The sequence below is a fragment of the Cyrtonyx montezumae genome, unplaced genomic scaffold, assembly GCF_038088225.1.
Source record: "Cyrtonyx montezumae isolate F1298 unplaced genomic scaffold, pur_monq_1.0 scaffold_7, whole genome shotgun sequence".
In the NCBI taxonomy this organism is placed as follows: Eukaryota; Metazoa; Chordata; class Aves; order Galliformes; family Odontophoridae; genus Cyrtonyx; species Cyrtonyx montezumae.
In genome coordinates this window covers 33,926,377-33,949,381 of record NW_027072078.1, presented here as the reverse complement: position 1 = coordinate 33,949,381, position 23,005 = coordinate 33,926,377, and the positions used below count along the sequence as shown (strand labels likewise).

The 23,005-nt window shown below is 42.8% G+C and overlaps 1 protein-coding gene across 7 annotated transcripts in view; it reads right to left on the bottom strand.

Annotated features, from left to right (window-relative positions):
- Positions 1 to 23,005, bottom strand: part of MBD5 (methyl-CpG binding domain protein 5) — a 322,289-nt gene that overhangs the window by 180,718 nt on the left and 118,566 nt on the right. For 6 of the 7 annotated variants that reach the window (XM_065751353.1, XM_065751357.1, XM_065751358.1 and 3 more), the window contains one exon: positions 21,390 to 22,313. In XM_065751353.1, the coding sequence (XP_065607425.1) occupies positions 22,242 to 22,313 (72 nt within the window). In that variant the 3' untranslated portion in view covers positions 21,390 to 22,241. Of the gene's footprint in view, positions 1 to 21,389; positions 22,314 to 23,005 lie in introns of those variants that run through there. The other variant, XR_010623110.1, reaches the window with a different exon arrangement.

The window sequence follows — 23,005 nt, the reverse complement described above, 5'->3', positions numbered from 1 at the left end:
TTTTGAAGTATACAAAGCTAAATAGGATAAAGGCATCCGATTTTCAGGAGAGTGTCCTCAGCATGGAAAGAATAAGCCTGAGTCTCCTTACAGACAAAACCACAGTCCTCCAGTGTCCCAGAGCTTCTCACACCTCCCCAGTATATCACTTTACCTGTAAAGCCCATCGCATTTCCAGTACATATCACTTCCATGTTATACTGACATCTTGAGATCGTGTTGGCTGCTTTTCCTTGTTTCCACCTTAGAGATCTTACAGGAGCTGTCAGTGCAGTCTGCTGCCTCTGGAATAAACTGGAACTGTTAGGCCGATAAGCTTTGACCATGTCACTCTCTGGAATACAGTGTTGGCTGTATCAAACATTCTATATTCCATTTTTCTTTTTTAGAGAGAAAAAAGAACAACACAACAGATTGTCCAAACGTTGGACAATTTGTCCGGTTGTCTCTGAATTGCAGTTGATTTTTAGTTATCTTGTGTGTTTGTTGTCTATGTAGTTTCATATACAGTAAATGTATACTGTTCTTGATAAACACATGATTTACAAAACGAAGACCGATGAATTCTGACAGCTAGGGAGAGATAAGGAAGGTGAAACAAATGTACTAACACACAAGAGGAGGAAAAAAAAACAATGATAACTTTGTGCTCATGTCACATAGATCAGAATTATCTCGGGAAAGAAATCTGAATATTATGTTAGATGCTTCTATGAAAACATCAGGCTAATGCTCGGTTATGTAGGACAAATATGAGCAAATTTAATGTTAAAATTACAAGAAAAGGAACAGAGAAGTGTGATAGTGCATCCCAGTCTAGTAAGTCTGACCTATAATTCCCTTAAATATTGTTGTATTCATAGAAAATTCTTGACTCGCATTGGAATTACCACCCTTTTACACAGAAGCACATCATAAAGCAGTTCAGAGCTAAATACCAGTCTTGCTTGTAGTAGCCCAAACTGTGTGTGAGGTGCTTTACACAAATGCTTAAAATTTGTGTAGTTTTTAGCTGAGTAGTTATAGGAAATGGCCAAACTTCTAACACTCCAAGTTGGTTTGCGATCACCAAAGTGATTCACACGTGGTTGGCAGAAGCAGATGGTTGCCATTTTCCAAAGAGTAATTGTGATGCACTTCTGCAGCAGCTTTAGCTCTCAGTTTTACCGTGCAGAAACAATTGAGAGATTGTATGTGAAATTAACCCTGAGCTGGAAACAGCACTTCTTCTCTAGAACAATCAGAGTCCAACAACTGCATGTGAGAAACTGAAAGCTGTAATAAGGACAGCAGTGTTAACTGTTTCATCTAGATGAAGGTGGAGGCAAAGAGAGCTCCGTAGCTCTTGGAAGCATTTTGGTGATGATCTAATTAAAGGATGAAAATTCTGCAACTGCTCCCACACCAAGCAACTGTCTGAAGTTGTCTTAATTATCAGCTGCTAAGCTGGCTTTTTAAAGTAAAGGATGAACTGAATTCGACCTCACCTGCCAGGGCCCAGCTTCACAAGTTAGCACAGGTATTTAAAATTGCACTCAAATGTGAACTTCCCATACAGAGCTGCCAAACTGTAGAAGGGATGAATTCCACTTCAAGTAAATGAAATGCATTTTCAGCTCACGGTTCATGAATTTTCTGTATAGATGCCATTGTATGGGTCCTCTTACAGCCCTGCTGTACAGATAACATGTTTTAAAAGGTTAGATTAGCTGTGTGGAACAGGCAGTTCCTCCTGAAGTACTTCTTCAAGAAGTTAAAAGACAAGGACTTTCCTTTTTCTGCATGTTTTGTTCTTTTCTATTGTTTAAAAAAAGAACAAAAAAAAAAAAAAAAAAAAAAGAACAGAAATGCAACACATTTACCCTTAAGGTGGCTCTTAGTTCTAAACTCATCCCATTATTTTGTATCCACCAACAATGCAATTCTTTTAGTAATTTGCCCTGCAGTATGCTGGAGTTTTTTTGTTTGTTTGTTTGTTTTCTTTTTAATGTAGTGCAAAAAGCCATTGCATATATCTGAACATGCACAGAACTCAAGTTTCAACTTACATTAGTATTTGACGTGGCTTAGCTTTAAGCCAGGACCATATATCTTTTCCATACATCCTTAGATCTCCTCATCCTGTAAAACATTTCAGGTTTTCTGAATAATTTAAGCTACAGAAAGTACTGTGAGCTGTACCTGACCCCTAGGTAAGCTGCTTTTGATGGTGAAAAACAACAACAACAAAAATGTTTCAAAATTCAGTAGTTGAATTGTGACAATTGAATATAGACACCTGCATAACATTTATCCCCAGGAATGCTTGCTCACTATGTAGCTGCCTGAAGACTAGTACTATATGGTGGTTATTATTATTTTTTTTTTTTGGCAAGTGTTTTCTGCTGCTTTTCATTGCTGGAATATACATCTCACAACATTAGTCTCACATCAAGCGAAAGCATCATTTTTGATGTCAAGATTATGACGTCAAGAATGCTCAGTGCACATTATGGAAATATGATGTCATGAGCATGTCATGGGTATTTGTTTCATATGTTGTTTCCTTCTAAGTATCAGAAGTTTTGAAAGAAATGTGTGGACTGTAGAAACACAGATTTCAGCAGAGATTAATGGCCTCTGCAAAGGCATGGGGTAGTTCATCCTGTAGAAATGGCTGAAGTGTTGAAATATAATGAGAGTATTAGGATGCTGAAGACTTGACTGTAAAGACACAGCAATAATCCCCAAGTGTACAGAAAATTGTCTTTGTGTTCTGCATCATTCCAGATATTCACTGCGTGAGGATGTGAAGGAGTGACTGTGAAAGTGATGCTGATGATTCCGTTAACAAATATTTCCAAAGTCACTCATACAGCTATTGTACATTCAGGATTCCTGTCTTGGTTGCAGGAGCAGCAGCCTCATTATAGAGTACTTTGAGCTCATGTTTAAGCAAAGCTACAGTGGAAGGGAGCCTAAAAGTAGCCAGGAGGCTGGCTTAGTAACTTCAGCACAAGGAAAAGTGCTGAGCTTTCCAGGAGATATATGAATGGACTAGGGGAGTCTTTTTAAAGGTTATGAAGTCCTTCTTTCTCCCTAGGTCTGAGAACTCTATTGAAGTGAAAGAAACCTCTGTCCTATTCATTTCAAAGGGAGTTTTGTCAGGAAAAAGAGCTTGATCAAAGTAGCTACTAAGCATTCTTAGTGGCTAATGTTCGGAGTTAAATGTATCAGCTGTTCCAAACCATTTCTATTTCAAATTATTCAGAGGCTTTAAGGAACTGGCTCCCTGCACGTTTTCCTCTTTAAGATCATCAAATCTTATCAGCCAAAAACGTGAAATCTGGTATGGAATAGCTTCTAGGGAGATCTAAGGAGCTGAACAAAAATTAGAAAATCATGTTTAAATCTCTATCCCTACAACAGACACTATATAAAACAAAATAAAAGGCAAGATATGAAAATAGCCGATTCCCAAAATTACAGCAGGAAGGTAAAATGATGAAAGATTCTTGAGCTAGAAAGCAGCAGGAAGCTCTGCAGTTCGGAGTCTCATACTAGAAGTATCTTTGTCAAGAAATAGATGCAAAAGAAAATTATGCTTTATGCCTGAAGATTAGCAAAGGTTTTGGGGGAGGTCACTGATTCGTTAAAGAATCCTTGAGAGTTGTTTCCTATTGTAATCCTATTCTGGATTCTTAGTCGAAAGAGAAATTGGCTCCACTGAGACTGTTGTCCTTTATGACCCAATTCGACAAGTAAGTTAACAGCAGTACAATTGTGAAACCAAACATATTTGTCTTAGAATTATCCTCTGTAGAACTATACAGTTCTATGACACACTCGTTTCTTAGATGACATAGCCTACACAGGAAAATAAGTTTGCCCAACAGCTATCAACCTCTAGGGTTGTGAAAACTTTCATTTTAAGAGAGGTCATTCATAGTTGCTTGTAAAGATGTTAACGTTTACCTCATCAGCTGAAATTTGCTTTTCGTACTTATGTGTCCAAATCCATCTCTGTCACACAGCATTTGCATGGAGGATATACAGGGCATCGAGTATAACCATTAACCACCTTTAACACAGCAATCTAAGACTGAACATACAGCAACACTGTCTTAAATACTAATTGGTGTTCTCAAACCAAAGTGTGTGGAATAAGGATCTTCATAGCTCGAATAGGATACACACACTGAAATTACAGAAATCAACACTGGTTCAATGCTTACTATTTTCAGCAGGTTTGTCTTCCACTGCAGAGGCTAAGAGTTGAGCGTGCTGAAAATGGTAAGCATTAAAAATGCTATCAGTGAACGTTTTGAACATATTTGACATTGTTTGTCACTGAGAAAGATGAACAATGATCAAACTGGTGTCTGCTTTGGTGTTTGATGCAGCAAACTGGAGAGGAGATTCCTGAGCAGCAGCACCGACATCACACGGTGTCCTCTGTGGATACTGCATTGGAGGTGTGATGTGTGTTCCCTTCAGGCTCAGGTGCTCACGCCCAGGTGGGCAGGCTGCCTCGTGGCAGAAGGGAACAGCTTTGTGTCATTAAGCATAAAACATGAAAGTGAGCAGGAGATAAACAGGGTAAGATACCAAAGCCCTCCTGCTATATGAGGAAATCTCAGCATAGATCCTTATTAAGGCACAAATGCTGTCTCTTGTTGCTGCTCCCTTCCCCTCAACAAAACAAAAGAAAACAGCAAAAAGCCTTTTGCACTAAGCAGAACCAGATGAGGAATGGCAGTGCAGGAGCTGCTCTCTTCCTGGTCGCTTTCGCTGCTGCAAGGCACGTGCTGTGTGACTCACTGCAACTTGTTTTACCACCAGGAACAAGACAGCCTTGCAGGGCAGCGACTGGTAAAGAGGAAACCAGTGGTTATGCCTGGAACGAGGAAATCGCTGCTGTAATTGGTACATAATGAGTATTGTATTCACGCTGCTAAGTAACAGTAGGCCTTAAAAAGTGAGACGGATACTGTGCCACCCAGAAAAATGTAGCAGATTAGAACTTGAGAAACCCGGTCTACAGACATACCCAAACCTATCCCAACGTCTCACAGCTTGCTAGGCAAATGCAAGATCTCAGTGGTATTTTTATCAAAGCCGCTGTGTTTTGAGGAGGTCCTCAGTTTGTGTTAACATTTCCAAGCCCCGCACATTCTGCCACTTCCCAGCGACACGTGTGGCATTGCTCAGCTTGCCAAAAAAAAAAAAGCAAGAACCACAGAACATTAAAATCATGGGATTTGTATTCAGAGCCCAAAACAGTGCAGGAATTTTGCTGAAGTGGAATCTGTGACAAACTGCCCCAGCAGCACGGGGTGCTCCCTTTCCTTTTAAAACCTTCATCATTCTGCTAAGTTTTACCTTAAGGGTCCGCTTTCTAAAAATGCATTTGCATGCACTGGTAAAAGTAACAAGCCAGGAAATATGTGGAACAGAAATCCCGTAAAAGCTGCATGCTTCCCTGAAACATCACAGTAAGCACTGCTTTCTGGAACAGTGGTCCAAATAAAGTCATTTTTCATGCTGATAACAACGGGCAGCATTTTTCCTGCCCAGCCAGTTCTGGGGCTGATAGGATTTGGTTCAGCCTCATCTGAAGTCACATTCCTCGCCAGTGTGGGAAAGGCATCTTTCATGCGTAGTGCCCATCAGAGGCAAGTTGCATATCACATTTCTGGAAGGTGGCACCAAAAAGAAGAGAAAAACAAGTGTCTCAACACCGTTGCTGTGATCCCAGAGACAGAAGTATTAGCTTGGTTCCAAGACAAGTGAAAAGGAAAATGAAAGTGTCACGTTAACAGTGAATAGTGCAGAGGCAGTGCTGTTTGTACTGTGCTCTCTGTGCATAAATTCACAATAACAAGAGTTTTTAGCCTCCTCTTGTCATTTATGCACTGAACAAACAGGTGTAAAAGTGTATCCAAGCTTCAAGTTTCTGCAGTTCCTTGCAGGAGGCTTTTCTGAACACGCAGAAGACTCTTACTATGCAAACATACATCTGATACAGTATTTCCCCCTTCTGCTCACTGTTCACTGCTGGCCCCGATACATGTGCAGTATGTATATGATATGTACAGCATGTATATGATAAACACACAATTTGCTTCCAGGGAAGCCACACACCTACACCTGCTATTGCATCCTCGGGAGCAACGCTGTGGGTTGTGCTCAGTGATTTGTTTGGAGCAAAGTGCCTAATGACTGCATTATCTCCTGGAAAGGTGGGAGAAGTTTGCCTTCTTGCACATTCAGCTTCTTCCCGCTTGTTTTTTTTGGATCACAGTCAAACCCTTTTTGAAAGAGTGAAGAGTGTGTCTCCCTTTGAGGTGGGTGGCAAGGTGCACCTGATGGCCTGCCCTGGGAGACATCATTTTAAGGACGTGAACTTGAATGATGCAGAGCCAGGAGCAGGCAGGGGTGGAGACAGGAAGGAGTTCCATTAAAAAAGACATTTCTGGATGTTCAGGGCTTGTGTGAATAGCCCAGGGCAGCCCATGGTTAGCATAAGCAGCAGTCCTTGAGCATGAGGATGGATCTGTGTGGAGTGGAGCATGCACAGCGGGGCCCATGTAGGCACACCATATCTTGGCTGTAATGCAGAGCTGAGGAAAGCCAGGCTGGGGTGCTCACAAACTCAGTGCTGGGAGAAAGCTGAGTTATTAGCAATGGGGAACTTCGGTGTGTGTTGCAGATCAACAAGCACTCTCACTGTGTGAGTAATGCCAGTCACACCCCTGGAAGCTTTTGTTTCACGCTGACTTGAGCTTTAGAGGGTATTTTCATACAGCTGAATCTGATGACATATTCCTGATGCTGGAGGTGTAGAGCCTCCTGCTTGTGTCCTGAGCTAGGCTTTGGTGTATGGACAAAACAGCGCCTGTCTGCAAAATTAAGCCTCATTAAGATGGAAAGGACTTAAAAGGTCAAAAGAGGAACTGAATTGTTGGCATGGGATAGAGTAATAGGGTAGAAGGGCATGAAAGTCAGTAGGGTAAGGTGATGCCTTCATGTTTGACTTTCCTAGGAAAGCTGTGAAAGCAGTTTATGGATAACTCAAGGCAATATATGTGCAACCACCATAAAAATATATAGTCAAATAGGAACGGAAAATCCTGCAGAAAAATAGTTCAGTCATAGGTATTTAAAATCAAATATTTGTATTTTTATCTCACTGCTGGAGCAGTGCGGTGAGACCATCGCACTGTGGATGAATGAAATCACTGGCGGGGCTCAGGGTTACCCAGCTGTCCTCTTCTAAGGCAGCTCGTGGGCAGAGTGCTTCTCTTTGTGTGCATTCACTCTGATGAGTCGCAGCAGTGGTTACACAGCAGCCACAAGTGTGGACTTGTGGAAGGATGCACATGCTGCTGTACCTTTATTCCTGTTAGATAACTGCAAGCTGAGGTGGTGAAACTTTGGGGTATCTCAGTGCTACCTGATTTCAGGTGGATGAGGAGAGTGTCTGCAACTGAACACCCCTGCTAATGGGATGAGGGCACTGCAAGGACCTTGCTTCCAGCACAGGTTGGTGGTGAAGAGGGAGGATTTTTAGGAGTAATTATCTCTGCTTGCTGGCTATCTACTTTTAAGTAAGTTGTTCCTATTGTCAGCTCTTCAGTGTACGTAGAAAAAAGATTGGTAGGAAGGGGTGGTGTCTATTTTCATTAATAATTTCTTTTGTTTTAAAGGATGTCTACATGGCAACCAGCAGGTCAGGAGAGCTGGTACACAGAGGAATGGGAGCAGCTGAAAATAGCTGAAAACAAGAAAAGAACAGAAAAGATAAGTCATACCACGTGGAACAATATAGAAAGAGACAAGCATTGTTCAGCAGTACTAGGAAACCAGTCGCAGGCATTTCACTTTCTGTGTTACCCAACAATGAGGCTCGGTGATGTAACATAAGAAAGCTTTTGGCAAGGTTTGCTCTGCACTACTGAGCCTTACCATGGAGGCTCTCATAATAGTACAATATGCAACACCTGATGGTAGGAAAATCTGGGCATGGTGCAGATGTGATGGGAATTTCTAATCCTGGCATCGTGAATAATGCCCGTGAGATTAAATATCAGGACACCGAGAGTTTCAGGCTACACCAGATGTAGGAAAGACCTGGTAAGACAAAATGATGTATGGTCCTGTTGATGTCTCAATACGTATATGAAGTGTCACCAGTTAATCATTCATAGAAACAAAAGAGAAACACAGAAATGGAAATTACTGCCATTGTGTGAAACAAACAGCTGGAGCTTTAGTAGATGTGTCCAACTGAAAAGAAAAAAAATGCTTTTGCAATAGTTCTGTCCTTAAGAAGCCCAAAGTAACCCATTCCAGCTTTCCCCAAGCATTCAGCCTTTGCTCATGAATTGTGAGCTTTTCTTAGATTTGGTATCAAACTCTCTGATTCTCCTGATGCACAGAATCTTAGTTTTTCTCTCCAAAGTGCTGTTTTCCTCCCCAAAGTGCTGGTAATGTAAAACTTACCTAAGCTTGAAAAGAGTTTTGTAATCTATTTTTAACAAAACGCTCCCCTAGGCCTCATTAGGTTTTAAACAGACAGTAGTTTTAGAAAGGATATGCGTGAGAGCAATTTGTGAGACAGAAAATACACATAAGAAAGCAGCAAGTCAAGTTAAAAAAAGGAATTTTTCTTATATGACAAATCTGAGGCTGAAAGAGAGAACGATTCAGTATTGTTTTGGTTCTGAAGGATTCCAAACCTTCCCCTAATCTTTAGCTAATTCCCTTTCTTACCCACACTCAGCAATTTCACATTGGCAGGTGTGGCCCCAGTATTTGCAGTCACTGAAATAGATGACCTTGCCATTCTGTACCCAAGATGCAGGTGTGCTGTGCCACCAGAAGATGTTTTGGTTCACTCAGAATTACCTGTTGCCTTTGGATGGAATCCTACACATGAGTTGAAGGTGGACGTAGAGCTTGGATCTGCCCATCAATGGACAGTGCGTACCAGTGATGAGGAAACCCTCTGCTGTCCATGGATGCAGGTCTGCTTTGCCTATCCAAAAAGCCTCACGCTCTGCTTACACATTATTTGTATACACTTACTGTGATAAGCCTGAAACAAACCAAACCAAACTTTCTCAAGGAAAGAGCCATGGAGGGAGCTCTTAACACTGTTTTAAGATTATTTTCCTGTTTATTTTCTGTCTTACTTTGCTTCAGGGATATCTGTGGTTAACGTGTGATAAGAACTCACCCTGAAGCAGTGCTGAAATAAGCAGTGCTACATGCTCAGCTCTCCGAGCTCCTGACCACCAGGAGTTTCTGTGGACACAATTTTCCCTGCAGAGAAAGGGGCTTTTGGTGTCCTGCAGCAACGTTGCTATGACTTCACTTGTTTAACCTTGATTTTTTTGCGTGCTGGCGAGTTTCAGATTCATGAGTTTCACTCTGACATCAGGTGTCTAGATGACCAACTCAAAGGATTATTGATAAAACAGTGCCCTCGTGTCACCCAGAGCATATTAAAATATTCTGAATTGGAAAGTTATGGTTCTACTGCAGGCAGCTTTCTTTTCTTGCTGGCACCTGCTTAATAAAATGCTTTGTTCTTCTCTGATCATCAATTTGAAAGGGAACAGATCCAACATGTGACAAGACAACCAGAAAAAAGAAACCGTAGGTCTTTGCTCATTGTTGGGGTTATTAATTCTCTGATGAACAACACCTTGGGTATTCATTCCATGGCAGGGAAGGACTGCTCTGTGACTGCTTTGTGTTCCTGCAGCTCAAGTAAGAGCTTGATCCTGCTACAGCATCAGATGTGATGCCACATGTCCCTAAGGCTCATGCTGTGTCTTGAGGCATTGCAGTCCATTTGGATTTTAAGGCACCGCTTTAAACATCAGCAGCCCATCACAGGACTTGTTCTTTGTAGCTTCCTAATGCTCAGCTAGAACAGCAGACCCATGGTTGTTGTAGCACCTAGCAGTTCCTGAACCTCAGTTCCTGCACTTGCTGCATAACAAAATCTTCAAGAAAGGTCAGTTTGGTGTCAGCAGCACCAGAGCACAGGATGTGGGGATACTGAGCGCTCCGCTCTCGTAGGTGTGGTTAGTGGCAGGCAGCCAGGCTGGCATCACCACACCCAGAACAGCTGTTTGTTACCAGACTCTTCCACAAAACAATACTTAAAATTAATTTAGGAACAGACTTGACAAAACGTGTTTAATTTCAGGTATGTCCAGCAGCCCGCTTGGGTATGTTGTTAACATCTGTTCACAGTTTAATCCACTAAATTACCTCTCTCTGTTTTGCTCCTGAAGTTGCTTTTGTTGCAGATGCAAGAAGTAGCCTGAGAGTTGTTCTCAGCCTCCTCCTGCACTGGGCTCTGCAGTCTCGTGGTGGCTCTGACAGCTTGACTCCTGCTGTGGCTCAGCGTGACAGCCCGTAGCTGGTAAATGATGTGTCCATATGTAGAACAACAGAACCAGCAAAGAATAGTAAGAAGGTTTTGAGTATGCTTTAACAACACAGAACATGTCATTTCACTAGCAACTCAAGTTTTACAGCAATTAATGCTATTCTAAATGGATAGATTAATATTCTTATGCTCAGTGGTTGTAACTCATTTCTCTTGGATTAACACAAGTTAAACTGGTGTATTTTGGGGACAACAACTGGTCCCGAATTTTGGGTAGAATTTTCAGTTCTCTAGTTGTGCTTTGAGAAATTTTCTATATAATCTTAAATATATAAACTGGCTTAAATCTTCTTCCATGCAAATTTTATAGAATATATTTTAAAGTAATGTTTTTAAGCGAGTGCTTCATCGAAGCATGACACGTGATTTTGCCAAACAGGCCTATGACTAAGCCAACACATCGTTTGTTCAGTGGGACCAAAATTTGTTCCAGTGTGATTCATCAATGAGTAAGAACGATGCTATCTGGCATTTGAATCTAAGAGCAGATTTGGATAATGACCTGGATTTTTTTTTGCGGAGCAGCAAGCTAAGCAAGAAAAGGAAAAGAAAAAAAAAAAACAACTATAAAGAATTCTGTAGTTGATATCATTACCTATTTTCAGCTATGTGAGTCAGTGAGCTATCACATGGATTTGCACAGAAATATCAAAGCAAATCCCACTTCAAACCCACACCACTTCCCAATATATACCTCACTCGTCAATTCCAACAAACCGAGTTAACATATGTTTGTCTGAAGTACAAGTGTAGAACAGATCAGGACTGTAGCAACAATTAACTGTCTTAAAACAAAGACTAGTAGCTGAACTGAGAAGAAATGCTATCACCAAATGACATTTGCTGACACCAATAAGAAGAGTCTGTAACACACGCAGAGATCGAAGGTGGCGTTTTTTTTTTTTCCAAAATTGGAAGATTCTAAAAAGACAGAGATAGTAACTTGTGTAAATATTCTTTAATAACAACAACTGAATGAGCTACAGCTGTCATGAAACACTGAAACCCAACATATCCCTTCAGTATCATAAACTTCCTGTGGTACGAATACGAGGTACCTCTGCATTGGTGAGAGAATCGTTATTTGTAGTGGTCTGTATTTTGAAACACAAAGCCAATTACCGTGGCAGGGGAAGACACAACTCAAGCTGTTACAGGATCTTTCCACTAAATTGTGTCCTAGCAGAAGATGAAGCTTTGACAAAATTTCTTTTTTTTTTCCAGAATGTTCTACAATTTATTGCACAGTGATGTAGAAAAGAAACTACTTGTCCGATACTGGACAGCAGAGCAAGAAGAGATTGTAATGTTTTAAGGGAAATGCTCCCAACAACATAAGCAATACTGAAAATCAAATGTTCTCATTCCTTGTCTGGGCTCTTATTTGAGCAAGATCACACAACTGAACTAATGGGCAAGAAAATAAGTGATGCTCACTGTGGCTTTTGTTGGGAAACACTCTTACCAGCTGCCTTTGGTCTGTAGCTCATCTAGCTGTGGATCAGCACTGCTCAGAGGAGAGGATAGCTGAAGCCCTCCAAAGATGTAAATCACAACGAGGGAAGCACACATACCATGTTATTCAGGGACGAAATGGACTGTGCTGTGTGGCTTGTTGAGAACCAGCTGGAGCTGTTCTGAAAGTCCCCTGCTACAAATACAATGATCTCAACACCGCAGGCAATAGGTGCTGCAGAAATGGTACTGCCAGGCATATTCCTCAACTAAGAGATCAGGTTTCTGCTTCTGTCCTGGGACTCCAAATACAGCAGTCAGTCACCAGGCCAGTGATCATCACCTCGATCACCTCCATGCCTCATAACACTGTATTTTGTCATACCAATTTTCTGTATTCAGACTTCACAGCCTGAAACCTAGTATCAAATACTAATTCCAGCTCCTAAGAAGTATGTATATATGACTGTATAGGAAGTACGAGCAGTTGATTCAGGAAGCTTGGCTGGGTTGGTTGGGAGCAGGGAGAAGTTCAGCTCAGTTTGCTATGGAGAGCAGACTGTGGCTGTAACGTGCCACTTTAGAAGATGCTCTGGGAGAATGTATTAAGAAAAGCTTCTCTAGAGTCATTGAATAACTGAACAGATGCAGTTGTCTATAGGGTGTGAGTAAGAGCTTGTTCAAATTTCAGACAAAAAAGATAATGTGAAACTTCAGTTAAAACTTCAGTTATTTCCAAGAATAGCAGAGAAGAACAACTCAGGCTGTTGTTTATTTTCTTGAAAATAATGGCCCCTGATGCCTTTTCGTAGCAGTAGTATCAGAGCTTTAAAAGAAACCTAACTTGCATTTTTCCAAGAAATGCAAACTCCTAGAGTTTTCCAGAAACCAGCAGAAAAAAATGCTAACTTCTTAATCCTGGAATCACCGAGGCTGGAAAAGACAGCTCTGTAACACATTTATTGCTCATGTTTCAGGAAGAACCTGAGCACTGTCTGCTCAGATTGCCGAAAAGAGGACCTAAAAGTTGGACTCAACTCATACTGATGGCTAAAATGTAATGCAAAAATCCTGTTTAGCTGTAATTGGGACAGTGCAGGGCTGAAGGAAGGGAGCATGCAAAGCATCTTTTCTTTCATCGGTGATCATTTTTCAGCAAGTGAGACTGATCAGGCTGCTGGGCCACTGCCACAGAGAGGGAGAGTGGCTCGGAGGCATTGCCTGCACCATGCCATGTACTGTGTGACGTGCTGCCTGCTCTGCCTGCTCCCTGCAGTCTGCTGGTCAGGGAGCTCAGGGGAACAGATGCCATTTGTTATCCGTTCTACAGTTTCAGCCCCAGGAGAGCTTCACTCCAAACCCACAAAACCAGAGGCTCACATTTACATGGCTACAACATCATTATTTACCTTTACCCGTGACTGCTCCCACCGAACATATCCCAGAAGTGTCAGTGTTTTTAATGATGTGGTTCTGTTTACAGCTCTTTTAATTTATATCCACCAATCCATTTCCAAAACAATCAGACCTAGGTACAGGCAGAGCAGGCAGCTGCTGGTCCCACTGCTCCCTGTCCCCAACACCACGTGTTGCTGATCCTGTGGAGTGGGTGCTCTGGCTCTTCTAAAGATATTTCTCATTTCTCACCTCCCAAAAGTTTTAGGGTCAATAGCCAGTAGTCTGATTACACTTCCATTTGCTAAATATCTGTGTTGATTTTGCTGCAGGTGGAGTTATCTTTGTGATGCACTTCATTTGCTCTTGCTGCTTAATCCATTATTTTATGAGATACTTAGGACACCCGTATAAGACAGCTAATGAGAGGATCACTGTAAATAATTGGTGGCAACATCCTCATATTAAAACCAATTAATAGAAATATGACATACATGTCCTTTGGAATTTGGCTTGCTTTCAACCTCTCGCTTACACAGTACGAACAATCACTAAAATATACACAGAGATGCTTTGAGGTTTGTAGAAACTCACTTTGCCTATTTTATATTTACGTATTGCTTAACAGGAAAGGATCTCTGTAAAAGCACAGAGGACTCTGCTCCTGAGGACGGGTGCATATCCCAGCCCCACACAGCCCAGAGCTCAGGCTGGGGACTGACACGATAGCATCTCACTGTGCAGATTCCGTAATTAATTTTAATTTCTTTAATTAAGTATTTAGTCTTTGGGGAAGGAGTATGAAAAAGTTGCTTCATAAACTGACAATGGGCAATTGTTCTGAGTTTTTTATCCTGCAGGCATGCAGGATAATGAGAGCTATAGAAATACTCGGGCAGATTGATTGCATGGAGCAGATAGGAATCCCCTGGCACAGTCTTCTCATATGTTTTTGGAGTAACAGGCACCTCCCAGCCCTTCCAGTGAACATCACTGTTCCCTCATGCTGCAAGAAGTTAAACTAGCTTTGTCTGAGTGCAGCTACTGGGGGACAAAGACGATAACAGAATGAAATACAGAAGAAAATGGACAAATGAGACTGAATTGCCACCCTCTATTGTGAGCAAGATCAAAGCGGTTCAAAATAAAAATCTGCAGACGTCAGTAATGTCAGATTCGAGGGGAGAACTGAACAGATTCATATCCAGATGCATTTCCCCTGCACACGTGAAGGACATCTGTACAGAGCGACTCAAAAACCATCCTGTACGATCTCTCGTGCACGTGTCGGGTCGGGAGGTGACACTGGGAAATGCCACCAGTCACATTCATTGGACTCCTTGTGCTCAGTGTTTGGGGATTCATTTCAGCACTACCATTTCTCCACAAAGACAAATTCTCATCTGAAGCCTTGCACCCTGGGTAGTTAATGCAGCTGCTGACTTAACCTCATCCCTTCATCAAACATTACCTCAACAGACAGCAGAAGTTAGTTGGGGAATTAATGTTATCAAAAGTCTAATATCAAAACTCCCAATGCTTTACCCAAACATACGTAAAAATAAAATGATATAAAAGAAAGCCAGATGTAGTGTCATAAGGACTTGCTTAATGGCAGTGCTTAGCTTTTCAAAAGGGTTTACATCTACATTCACTACTAAAACCTGACCTTTGTATTGAATTATTCATAGTTTGTTGCTTCCTGTGCTTTGCTGCCTTATGTGCATGAATCGAAGTAACGTTATCTCTGCTCTCAGGAAAGGAGATCAATCTGTACACGTGCAGATATTTTTGTTGCTGTTCTGTAGGGCATAAATGCATATTTACCTAAACCAGTGCTAAGACTTCCTCTTTTGACAGAAATGCTCTGTACAGATTTAATTTTCAACACGACTGTGCTTGCAGCTAATTCTCCCAGGACTCTCCTAAGTATTTTGGCAACAATCACACGTAGTTTGGACACGTGTTCCCATGCCTACCTGTGCCTCGTTTTAAGACAAACTCATTACTCTTAGCACAACTGCAAACGAGATTGCTCCCAGGGCTCTTACCCTTGCACCTTTTACAGCTTCTCACCTCCCACTCTGCTCTGACCTCAGCCCAGAAAGGATCTGAAGCATTTGAAGACATCCTTGGATTCTGGATCTACACAGAACCTCAGCAAAGTGAGTGTAGGAGCCAACGTGCTGTTTTTGTTACTTCACCATCCTGCTGTTTCTAGTATCAGCTTCGCAGATATTGCGGTTGCAAATACCACAGTTCTACTTTTATCTCCTGAAGCTTGTACTTCTTAAAAGCTGATTTTAATTCTAAGACATTATTGTCTGTTTCAACTATCCTATCATCATTTATCAACCATAAAGGTCGAGGGAACGCTGTCTTTTTTCTTGATGCTTCATCTGCAACAGAGAGAAGCAAAAGGGCTCTTTGGCTGACCTGCTGCTGCCCTCCCAGGCCACTTGTCTTCTTTCCTATTTATCAAGGAAAAGTCTCTTATTTAATTCAGACCAATGGTGCAGCATCATTTTTTCCTGCTACCATAGTATGTGATGTAGTACACAAATCTTTTTTACCATAGCATGTGATGTAGTATATAAATCTTTCCTGCTTCTCTCTAGATGGGAGTTCCTAGGAGTGAGTTCCTTCCTAAAGCGTGCAGAGCAGCCTGGGGCTGCACACCTGGAGACAGACCCCAGTCCTGCATCCTGCCCCAAAGACTTCCCCTGACGAACCAGTAGCCACCAACTCGAAGCATGGGTATCTAATCACAAGTCTTTCACCCTGGTTTCTTTTATATTTATTTGTTTTTTAATTTAAGTATCTTTTCTGTTCTAGTTTATACTGCTTTTAGCTCAGTTTCTACTTAAAATGTCACATACGTGATCAGACTTTAATTGTGCAAAAGGAGTCCTCGGAGCATGTGCCAGCACAGCTTCAGCCCTTCGCAGCAGCACAGAAGAACCTCTCTGCTTATGGAGCTGAGGGGATGTCTGCTAATCTCCCCTCTGCTTTATGGGGTTCCTGGTAACCCATACGGGTGTGTGAGCCCACACCTGGCTCGTAAGGGCCAATAACCTTCATAACTTACAAAGCAAATTAACGGAAGGGATGTCGTGGTGTTGGCTCAAGTCCCAAGTGCTCTATTTTCCTAATTTTGTAGAACCATGGAATCACTAAGGTTGGAAAAGCCCTCTGAGATGGCCAAGCCTGACCCTCCCACCCCCTCCATGCCCACTGCCCACGTCCCCCAGTGCCACATCCCCACGGCTCTGGGACAGCCCCAGGGACGGTGACCCCGCACTCTGTGCAGCTGTGCCTGTGCATCACCACTCTTTTGGAGAGGAACTCATTCCTAATATCTGATATGAATTTGTATTAATATCATTCATTACAGCATAAACTATTGAATATCTGTTAAAGGAACAGCAACCGTGAGACAAGCGGGTGTTGTCAGCAACTGAAACTAAGAACAGCTGGCCCGGGGTGGGATCAACAGTAGCAGTGGAAGCAAGATACTGAAAAAGATTCGTGGCTAAATATTTTTAACTATTTCATCCCAGCCTCTCCCACGTTCTTTCCCCCCAGCCCCGAGACAATAACAACAACAACAACGTATCAGTAACTAAGTGGGCAGCTGAGCACCGGGGCAGCTATTTGTGAAAACCGTGAGGATGCCCCTGTGCCCAAGTGAAGTAATTTCATCTTGTGGGGATGTTCTTTTAGATCTTTCTGTAGCAATACTGTCACAAAGAATAACTTCTGTTCGCCTGATACTCTATGGATGTGTTAAACCAAAGCACAGAAATAGTCTCCTTTTAGCCACAATTAAATGAGGTAACAATAGGATAAGTGTTTTGATTTATTTTTCAGGGGTAAATGTTCACTTTTTTTCCATCTGAAGCAGAGAGGAACTTCCAGGACTGATCACAGGTAATGGCAAACTCCAGTACTTCTTGTTATTTTTATGATGATTTCTCATCCCAGGAAAAAAATCAGAGAGAAGCAACAAATTATTTTCCTAGAACTGAAGAATAAGGAAAAATAATGGCTTTTCTTTTTTAAGAGAAAAAATGCCTTTCTTAAAAAGTAAAAAAATAAATAAAAAGCCAAGAAGAAGTGTCAGTGGAGGAGCTGAGAGCTCCTGAATTAATATTACAGGTGATGCCTCTCCTCTAGACTTCTTCCCTCGGCTGCAGCACCTGAGAGGGCTTCAGCTGCTGGGGTGGCTCTCAGCTGTGCCAGGTTCTGCTGCTTCTTTCTGTACCCAGTTACACACCCCTGCGTGAGCGTTCACTTACTGTTAGGTAAACGTGAAATGGAATCACACGTGTAGAAGTTGTGTTTTTCAAGGAGGAGCATTTGTTCTTCCACGTTCTTGGGCTGCACGCCTGCTTGCCTTGGCTCCTGCCAACCTGCACCACTGCTTCCCCACGTTTGTCTGCAGGAAGGAGTGGGGGTTCCCACTCTGCAGTGCCACTGTGTTGAGCTGTGCCCACAGTATGGAGAGGGAAACCCTGTTCTCTGTGGGGATGGAACTGGATGATCTTTAAGGTCTCTTCCAACCTAAGCCATTCTCTGATTCTGTATCTTTTCTGGAATAGAAATTTCCAGAAAGAACTGTTCTTTTTTTTTATTTTATGGTATACATATATATATATATATATATAGTTCTGTTCTAAACCCTAGGCCCTTATTTCCCATTGCATTAGCATCCAATTACAGCCAAATTCTTATCTCACAGCAGGTAAAAATGTGAGAGATGAAATCTCCCCAGCCCGTGTTATATGGGCGCTGTCTGCAGCCAAACAGAATCTCTGATTCTTTTAAAGCAACAACGAAACCTTCTTTCAGTGTTCATAATAAATACGAATATTGAATACATACATAAAGAGCAAAACCCAGCAGAGACAGAGAAGGGGAGGCCTGACTTACCCTGCTCAGCTCCCAACTGCCAAGTCAATAGCAGGCGCTGCCGTTCCAGCTCACCGTGGTTTATTCATCTGCAGGTGACGTCCACGCCTGCAGCAGGGGGCAGCAGAGGCTGGTGGGACCGTCCAGGCAGCAGCACGTGGCAGCGGTCAGCTCCGGGTCTGAGCTCTGCATCTGAGTCTGGAGCAGGTATGTTGAGTGAGGGCTCTCTGCATTCCCCGCCAGCCCCAGCCCGCAGAGCACGCTGCTGCGCCGCGGCCGCCCCGCTGTGGGCTGTTTGGAAGCCTCCAGGGTTCTTCCAGAGCTTTCTGGACATTGCTTTGAACTGAGCTTGCAGCGAGTTTGGAGCTAAGTTACCTGTTCACGTGTTTTGGCTTTTGTAAATCAGCTCTGAACTGAAGGCGGGGTTCCCAGGGCATCCTGCACGGTCAGGGCCCTGGAGGCCGTGTCCCGGCGCATCCCCGTGCCCGGATCTCACGGCTGAAGCCTCAGCAGCCACCAATTCCCAACTTACCTGCAGACACAACCCGCGTTCGTGGGGACAAGCTACGGGTGTGCCCCAGGCTTGCGGGCTGGGCTGCGAATTCCCTCGGCTTTGGTGCCTTGAATTCAACCTCTTGGTCGCTATTTAATTTGAGAGCAGTGCCCACGGCCCCACTGAAGCCTGGGCGTCCCATCGTGCTTGGCGTTTTGCAATGAGAGGACACAGTCCCTGCCCCGAAGAGAACATCACAGGAACTTTTTTTTCTGGTGATTTAATCATAATATTGACAACTTTATCAAAAATTACAAAACTGATATTAAAAAAATTTCTAATTCTTAGTAAGACTAGAATGGGTTTCTTTTTTAAAAATAGAAAAGCACTTTTATGCTACTGCTCTTCTGGAATTCTCACATTACAACCCTACATAGCAAAATACAAATGTAGCTAAGAAAGGTAGCAGGCCTAAGGTACTTCAGTCCACCACGAGCCCTCTAACAACTCTATACCATCAAACTCAGGGACTCCAAAAGGGTATCACAGTACTTAGAAACCTCCTGCAAAACTCAGTTAGGAAACACCTGGTAATGTTACGTTCCTTCTAACCCCTAAATCCTTCAGACTGTGACTATGAGACCTGGGACAGCAGAGGTGGGAGTTATTATTTTCCCTCTGTGAATATTACTTTTGCAGCTGACACCGGCAAAACATTCTCTGCAAGTGAAAATACGAAGAAAATCCATTGAAACAAACGAAAAATATCTTTTGTTTTTTTTTTTCATGGTGTTCACAAAATGCACCATAACAGAAAGAGGAATATTTCCTTTCATTGGAACGCCCCAACCGCGCCGGCACCGCGGAGCGGGGGAGCCATAAATAAATACGTAGCGGGAGCTCGTCGCTGCGCGCGCTGTCACTGTGCCACCGAAGGACAAAAGCCTCGTTCCACTTTCCACAATGGAGTATTTGTTTTCTTTTCTTTCTTTCTTTTTTTTTTTCCACCTTTTAAATATAGGAATTCTCTCTTAAATTAGAAAGTAGGCAAAAAGTATTTTTTTTTAAAGTTTCATTTTTAAGTCTTCTATTAGAAAAAATAGAGATTTATTAAACAAAAAATAATAAGGTAGAAAGAAGGGTTGGGCCTCCATCAAAAAAGTATATTATGCTTTAATGCAAAGAGAAAGAAATGGCTCTATGGGCAAAATTCAAGTACGAGTGACCAGTTTTTTAATCGTAAAGTAGGTGCAACATTTTTTAAAATGTTACAACACCGCATGACCTGTAATGCTCACAATATTTACATTAACTGCTTACATGAAACCATAAAAACTCTAAAAGAGAGGAAAAAAAATGGTATGGACTGAAACAAACTACTCCTAGCACCCACATCAATGCCATTATTAACCAATGAAATCAAGTGCACAAAAATACTTTACATGGTCTACTGATGTAAAGTATACATCGGTGAGGAAGTACAAACCTAAGGAGTCAGATGCCAAAAGAAGGTTGCTCGATACAAACTCTTGGACAGAAAGCAAAGGCAGAACCCAACCCGACGGGACCGCGCACACCCGCGGCGTGGCCATCCCACAGAGCGGGCTGTGCTGGGCATGGACAACATCAGCTCTTGGAACATAACGAACACATCAACTCGGAACATAAAAATGCCAGCTAAGCTACACAAAAAAAATCACTCCACGTGAGTTTGCATGTAGGACCGTGGCGTTACACACATGACAAATGAACCTACCCCGCGGAAGGAAGGGCTCCTGCTCCAGGCCCCTGTAGCCAGTGTAGCTATTGCGATCCCTCGGGCTGGGGAAGGAGGAGAAAGAGCTGTTTGGTGAGACACGAGGAAGCCGTGAGCCCGGAGGGAGTGCTCTGTGCTGGAGCCCTGGGGGCTGAGTCCTCAGGGCCAGCCGGCCTCTGCCACGGGCTGCGTGCAGGGCTGCTGCTCCCGCAGCCAACGGGATGCCGACTGCTGCCGGTGCTGGGCTGGGGGAAGACAGCTGGGGGGGGCCCTGGCTGTGCCCGGGGGCCGCAGTGGTGACCCGGGAGCTATTTCGGGAAGCCCTGAGGACAGAGGGTGTCACTGCTTCCATCGCCATCACCACCATCCACGTGAAAAATGTATGAGCTAGAATGGAAATAACGTTGTGCTACACTTCTGTTTGTTAATTTATAATGGCTCATAGCTTTAGACTTTTAAATCTGTAGTGTATTAATTTTTTTTTCTACATTTGTTTCACATTTCTCACTTAATATAACATAAATAATTTGGTTAATAGATTTAACCTGCACATTTCAGCCACATTAATATATATAAGAAATCTGTTAATGGTATAAATAATTCTTTTTAAATAAAATAAATCTGATATGTTACATAATACTGATAAAAATTACTGTTGCTAATAGTTCTGTAAGCCACCCCTGATTTTCTGTTTCAGTACTGTGAGATGGGTCTGGGATTACCTCTCCGAGCTCTGGGAGTGTGCCTGGGCACCCACCACGGCGTTGGAGCCCCGTTAACAGCCAACGCGATGCTTAACGACCTCAGGTAATTCTAGCTAATCAACCTAGGTGCTTGGGGGTCGGGGTTACTGGGGACAGAAACTCTTTAGTTTAGCAGGTGGCTATGAAACCTTAACTACAGAAATAGCTGACTAAAATAGCCCATCTACATTTTTTTTTTGTTAATAAAATCTACACCGTTCTACTTTAAAAGTTAAGTAAAATAAAAACGCAACCAAGAGTTGCAGCCTTTGAATCATTACTTAGAGCTGTGATCCCACGTCCCGTTAGGAATCTGCAAGGTTGCACTCTCCTACAGAGACCTGAAATGGAGAACAGTACTTCCAGGCAAGGTTCATTCCAAACAGACAGGATAAATGGACACTCAGTGGCGTGAAGTGTATGTCATAATTAAGGTATTACATAATCATGCCTTCTCTCTGCTGTTAAATACAAAAACAGCATCTTTTACATTATCATATAAAAGCATTTAGGCTGTATTTTTATTTATCACTTTACACTGGTAGTCTCTTGTATGTGTACTCAATAGAAACCAAAGAATTTTGTACACTATTTTTTTTTTTGTACAATAAAAGATAAAGTGTGCATTAGGTACGCTTGTACATGACAATATTGTACAATATTTACATTTCAGATATCACCATGAAATTCTGTATTATCTATATACACAATGAAAATTTCTCAGAAACATTTGGACTATTTCTTATAATCACAATTTTAGTATTATAATAAAAAAAAAACAAAACAAAACAAAACAAACAAACAACTCAGTAATCATCTGCCATGGTTACTGTAACCTTCCCAGATTTCTGATTGGCTTTTCCAGCAACCGCTCTCCCTCCTCCTCATCCACACTCTGTCCCACACTCCACGTAGCACCCCGCGGCGGCGGCCGTCTTCATATAAATATTGATATAACCACGTCTATATCAATACCTACATACAGACTTATGTGCACGTTCGTTTTGATAAGTACTGGACCAGTAACAAAGACATTCAATGTTATCTAGAGATCTTCCTCCTCTTGGGTTTTGGAGGCTTCACTTGTCTGTCTCCCTGTGGGATTTGGTGGACCTAGAAATAAGTACAGTCACACGTTAGCGAGGGACACTGGGCAGAGTAACCAGCCAAAAGTGAATGAGCTATGGGCTGCTGAGATGCCCTCGTGGAGTCATCAAGGCTAGAAAAGCCCTCACGGACCCCCACAATCCCACCCCCACTGCCCACTGTCCCTTAGTGCCACACCCAGGGCTCTGGGACACCCTCAGGGACGGTGACCCCCACTCCGTGTGCAGCTGTGCCGGTGCCCAACAGCTCTTTGCAGAAGGAATCCTCCCTCATACCCACCCTGACCCTCTCCCTCTGCAACCTGAGGCCATCACAGTGGCTCTCAGCACTGGGACACCGAGTTCCACAGCTTTACATCCCCGGGGAGAAGAAGGCAGCTCCCAGCTGCCACAGCCTCTGTGACCTCGGGGCCACCTGAACCAACACCGCAGTCACACCAAATTCTGCGAGACAAATCTTTATCCGTCACTTTGTCAGCGGCAATGAATCAAAAACGTTACGTTGACCAAACACTGTTAGCGTGAAAAAATCCATCCAACTCGGGACGGCGGGAGCATTACTAAGGAACGAGCTGCGATTAGCAAGCTGCCTCCTGCTCAGCGCTGCCACAGCGGCCGCGGAGTGCCACCACCATCTGCCGGCAGCGGCGGCACATCCCCGAGCCACCTCCTGGCTCCTCCCTGCTCGCCTTCAGCCCG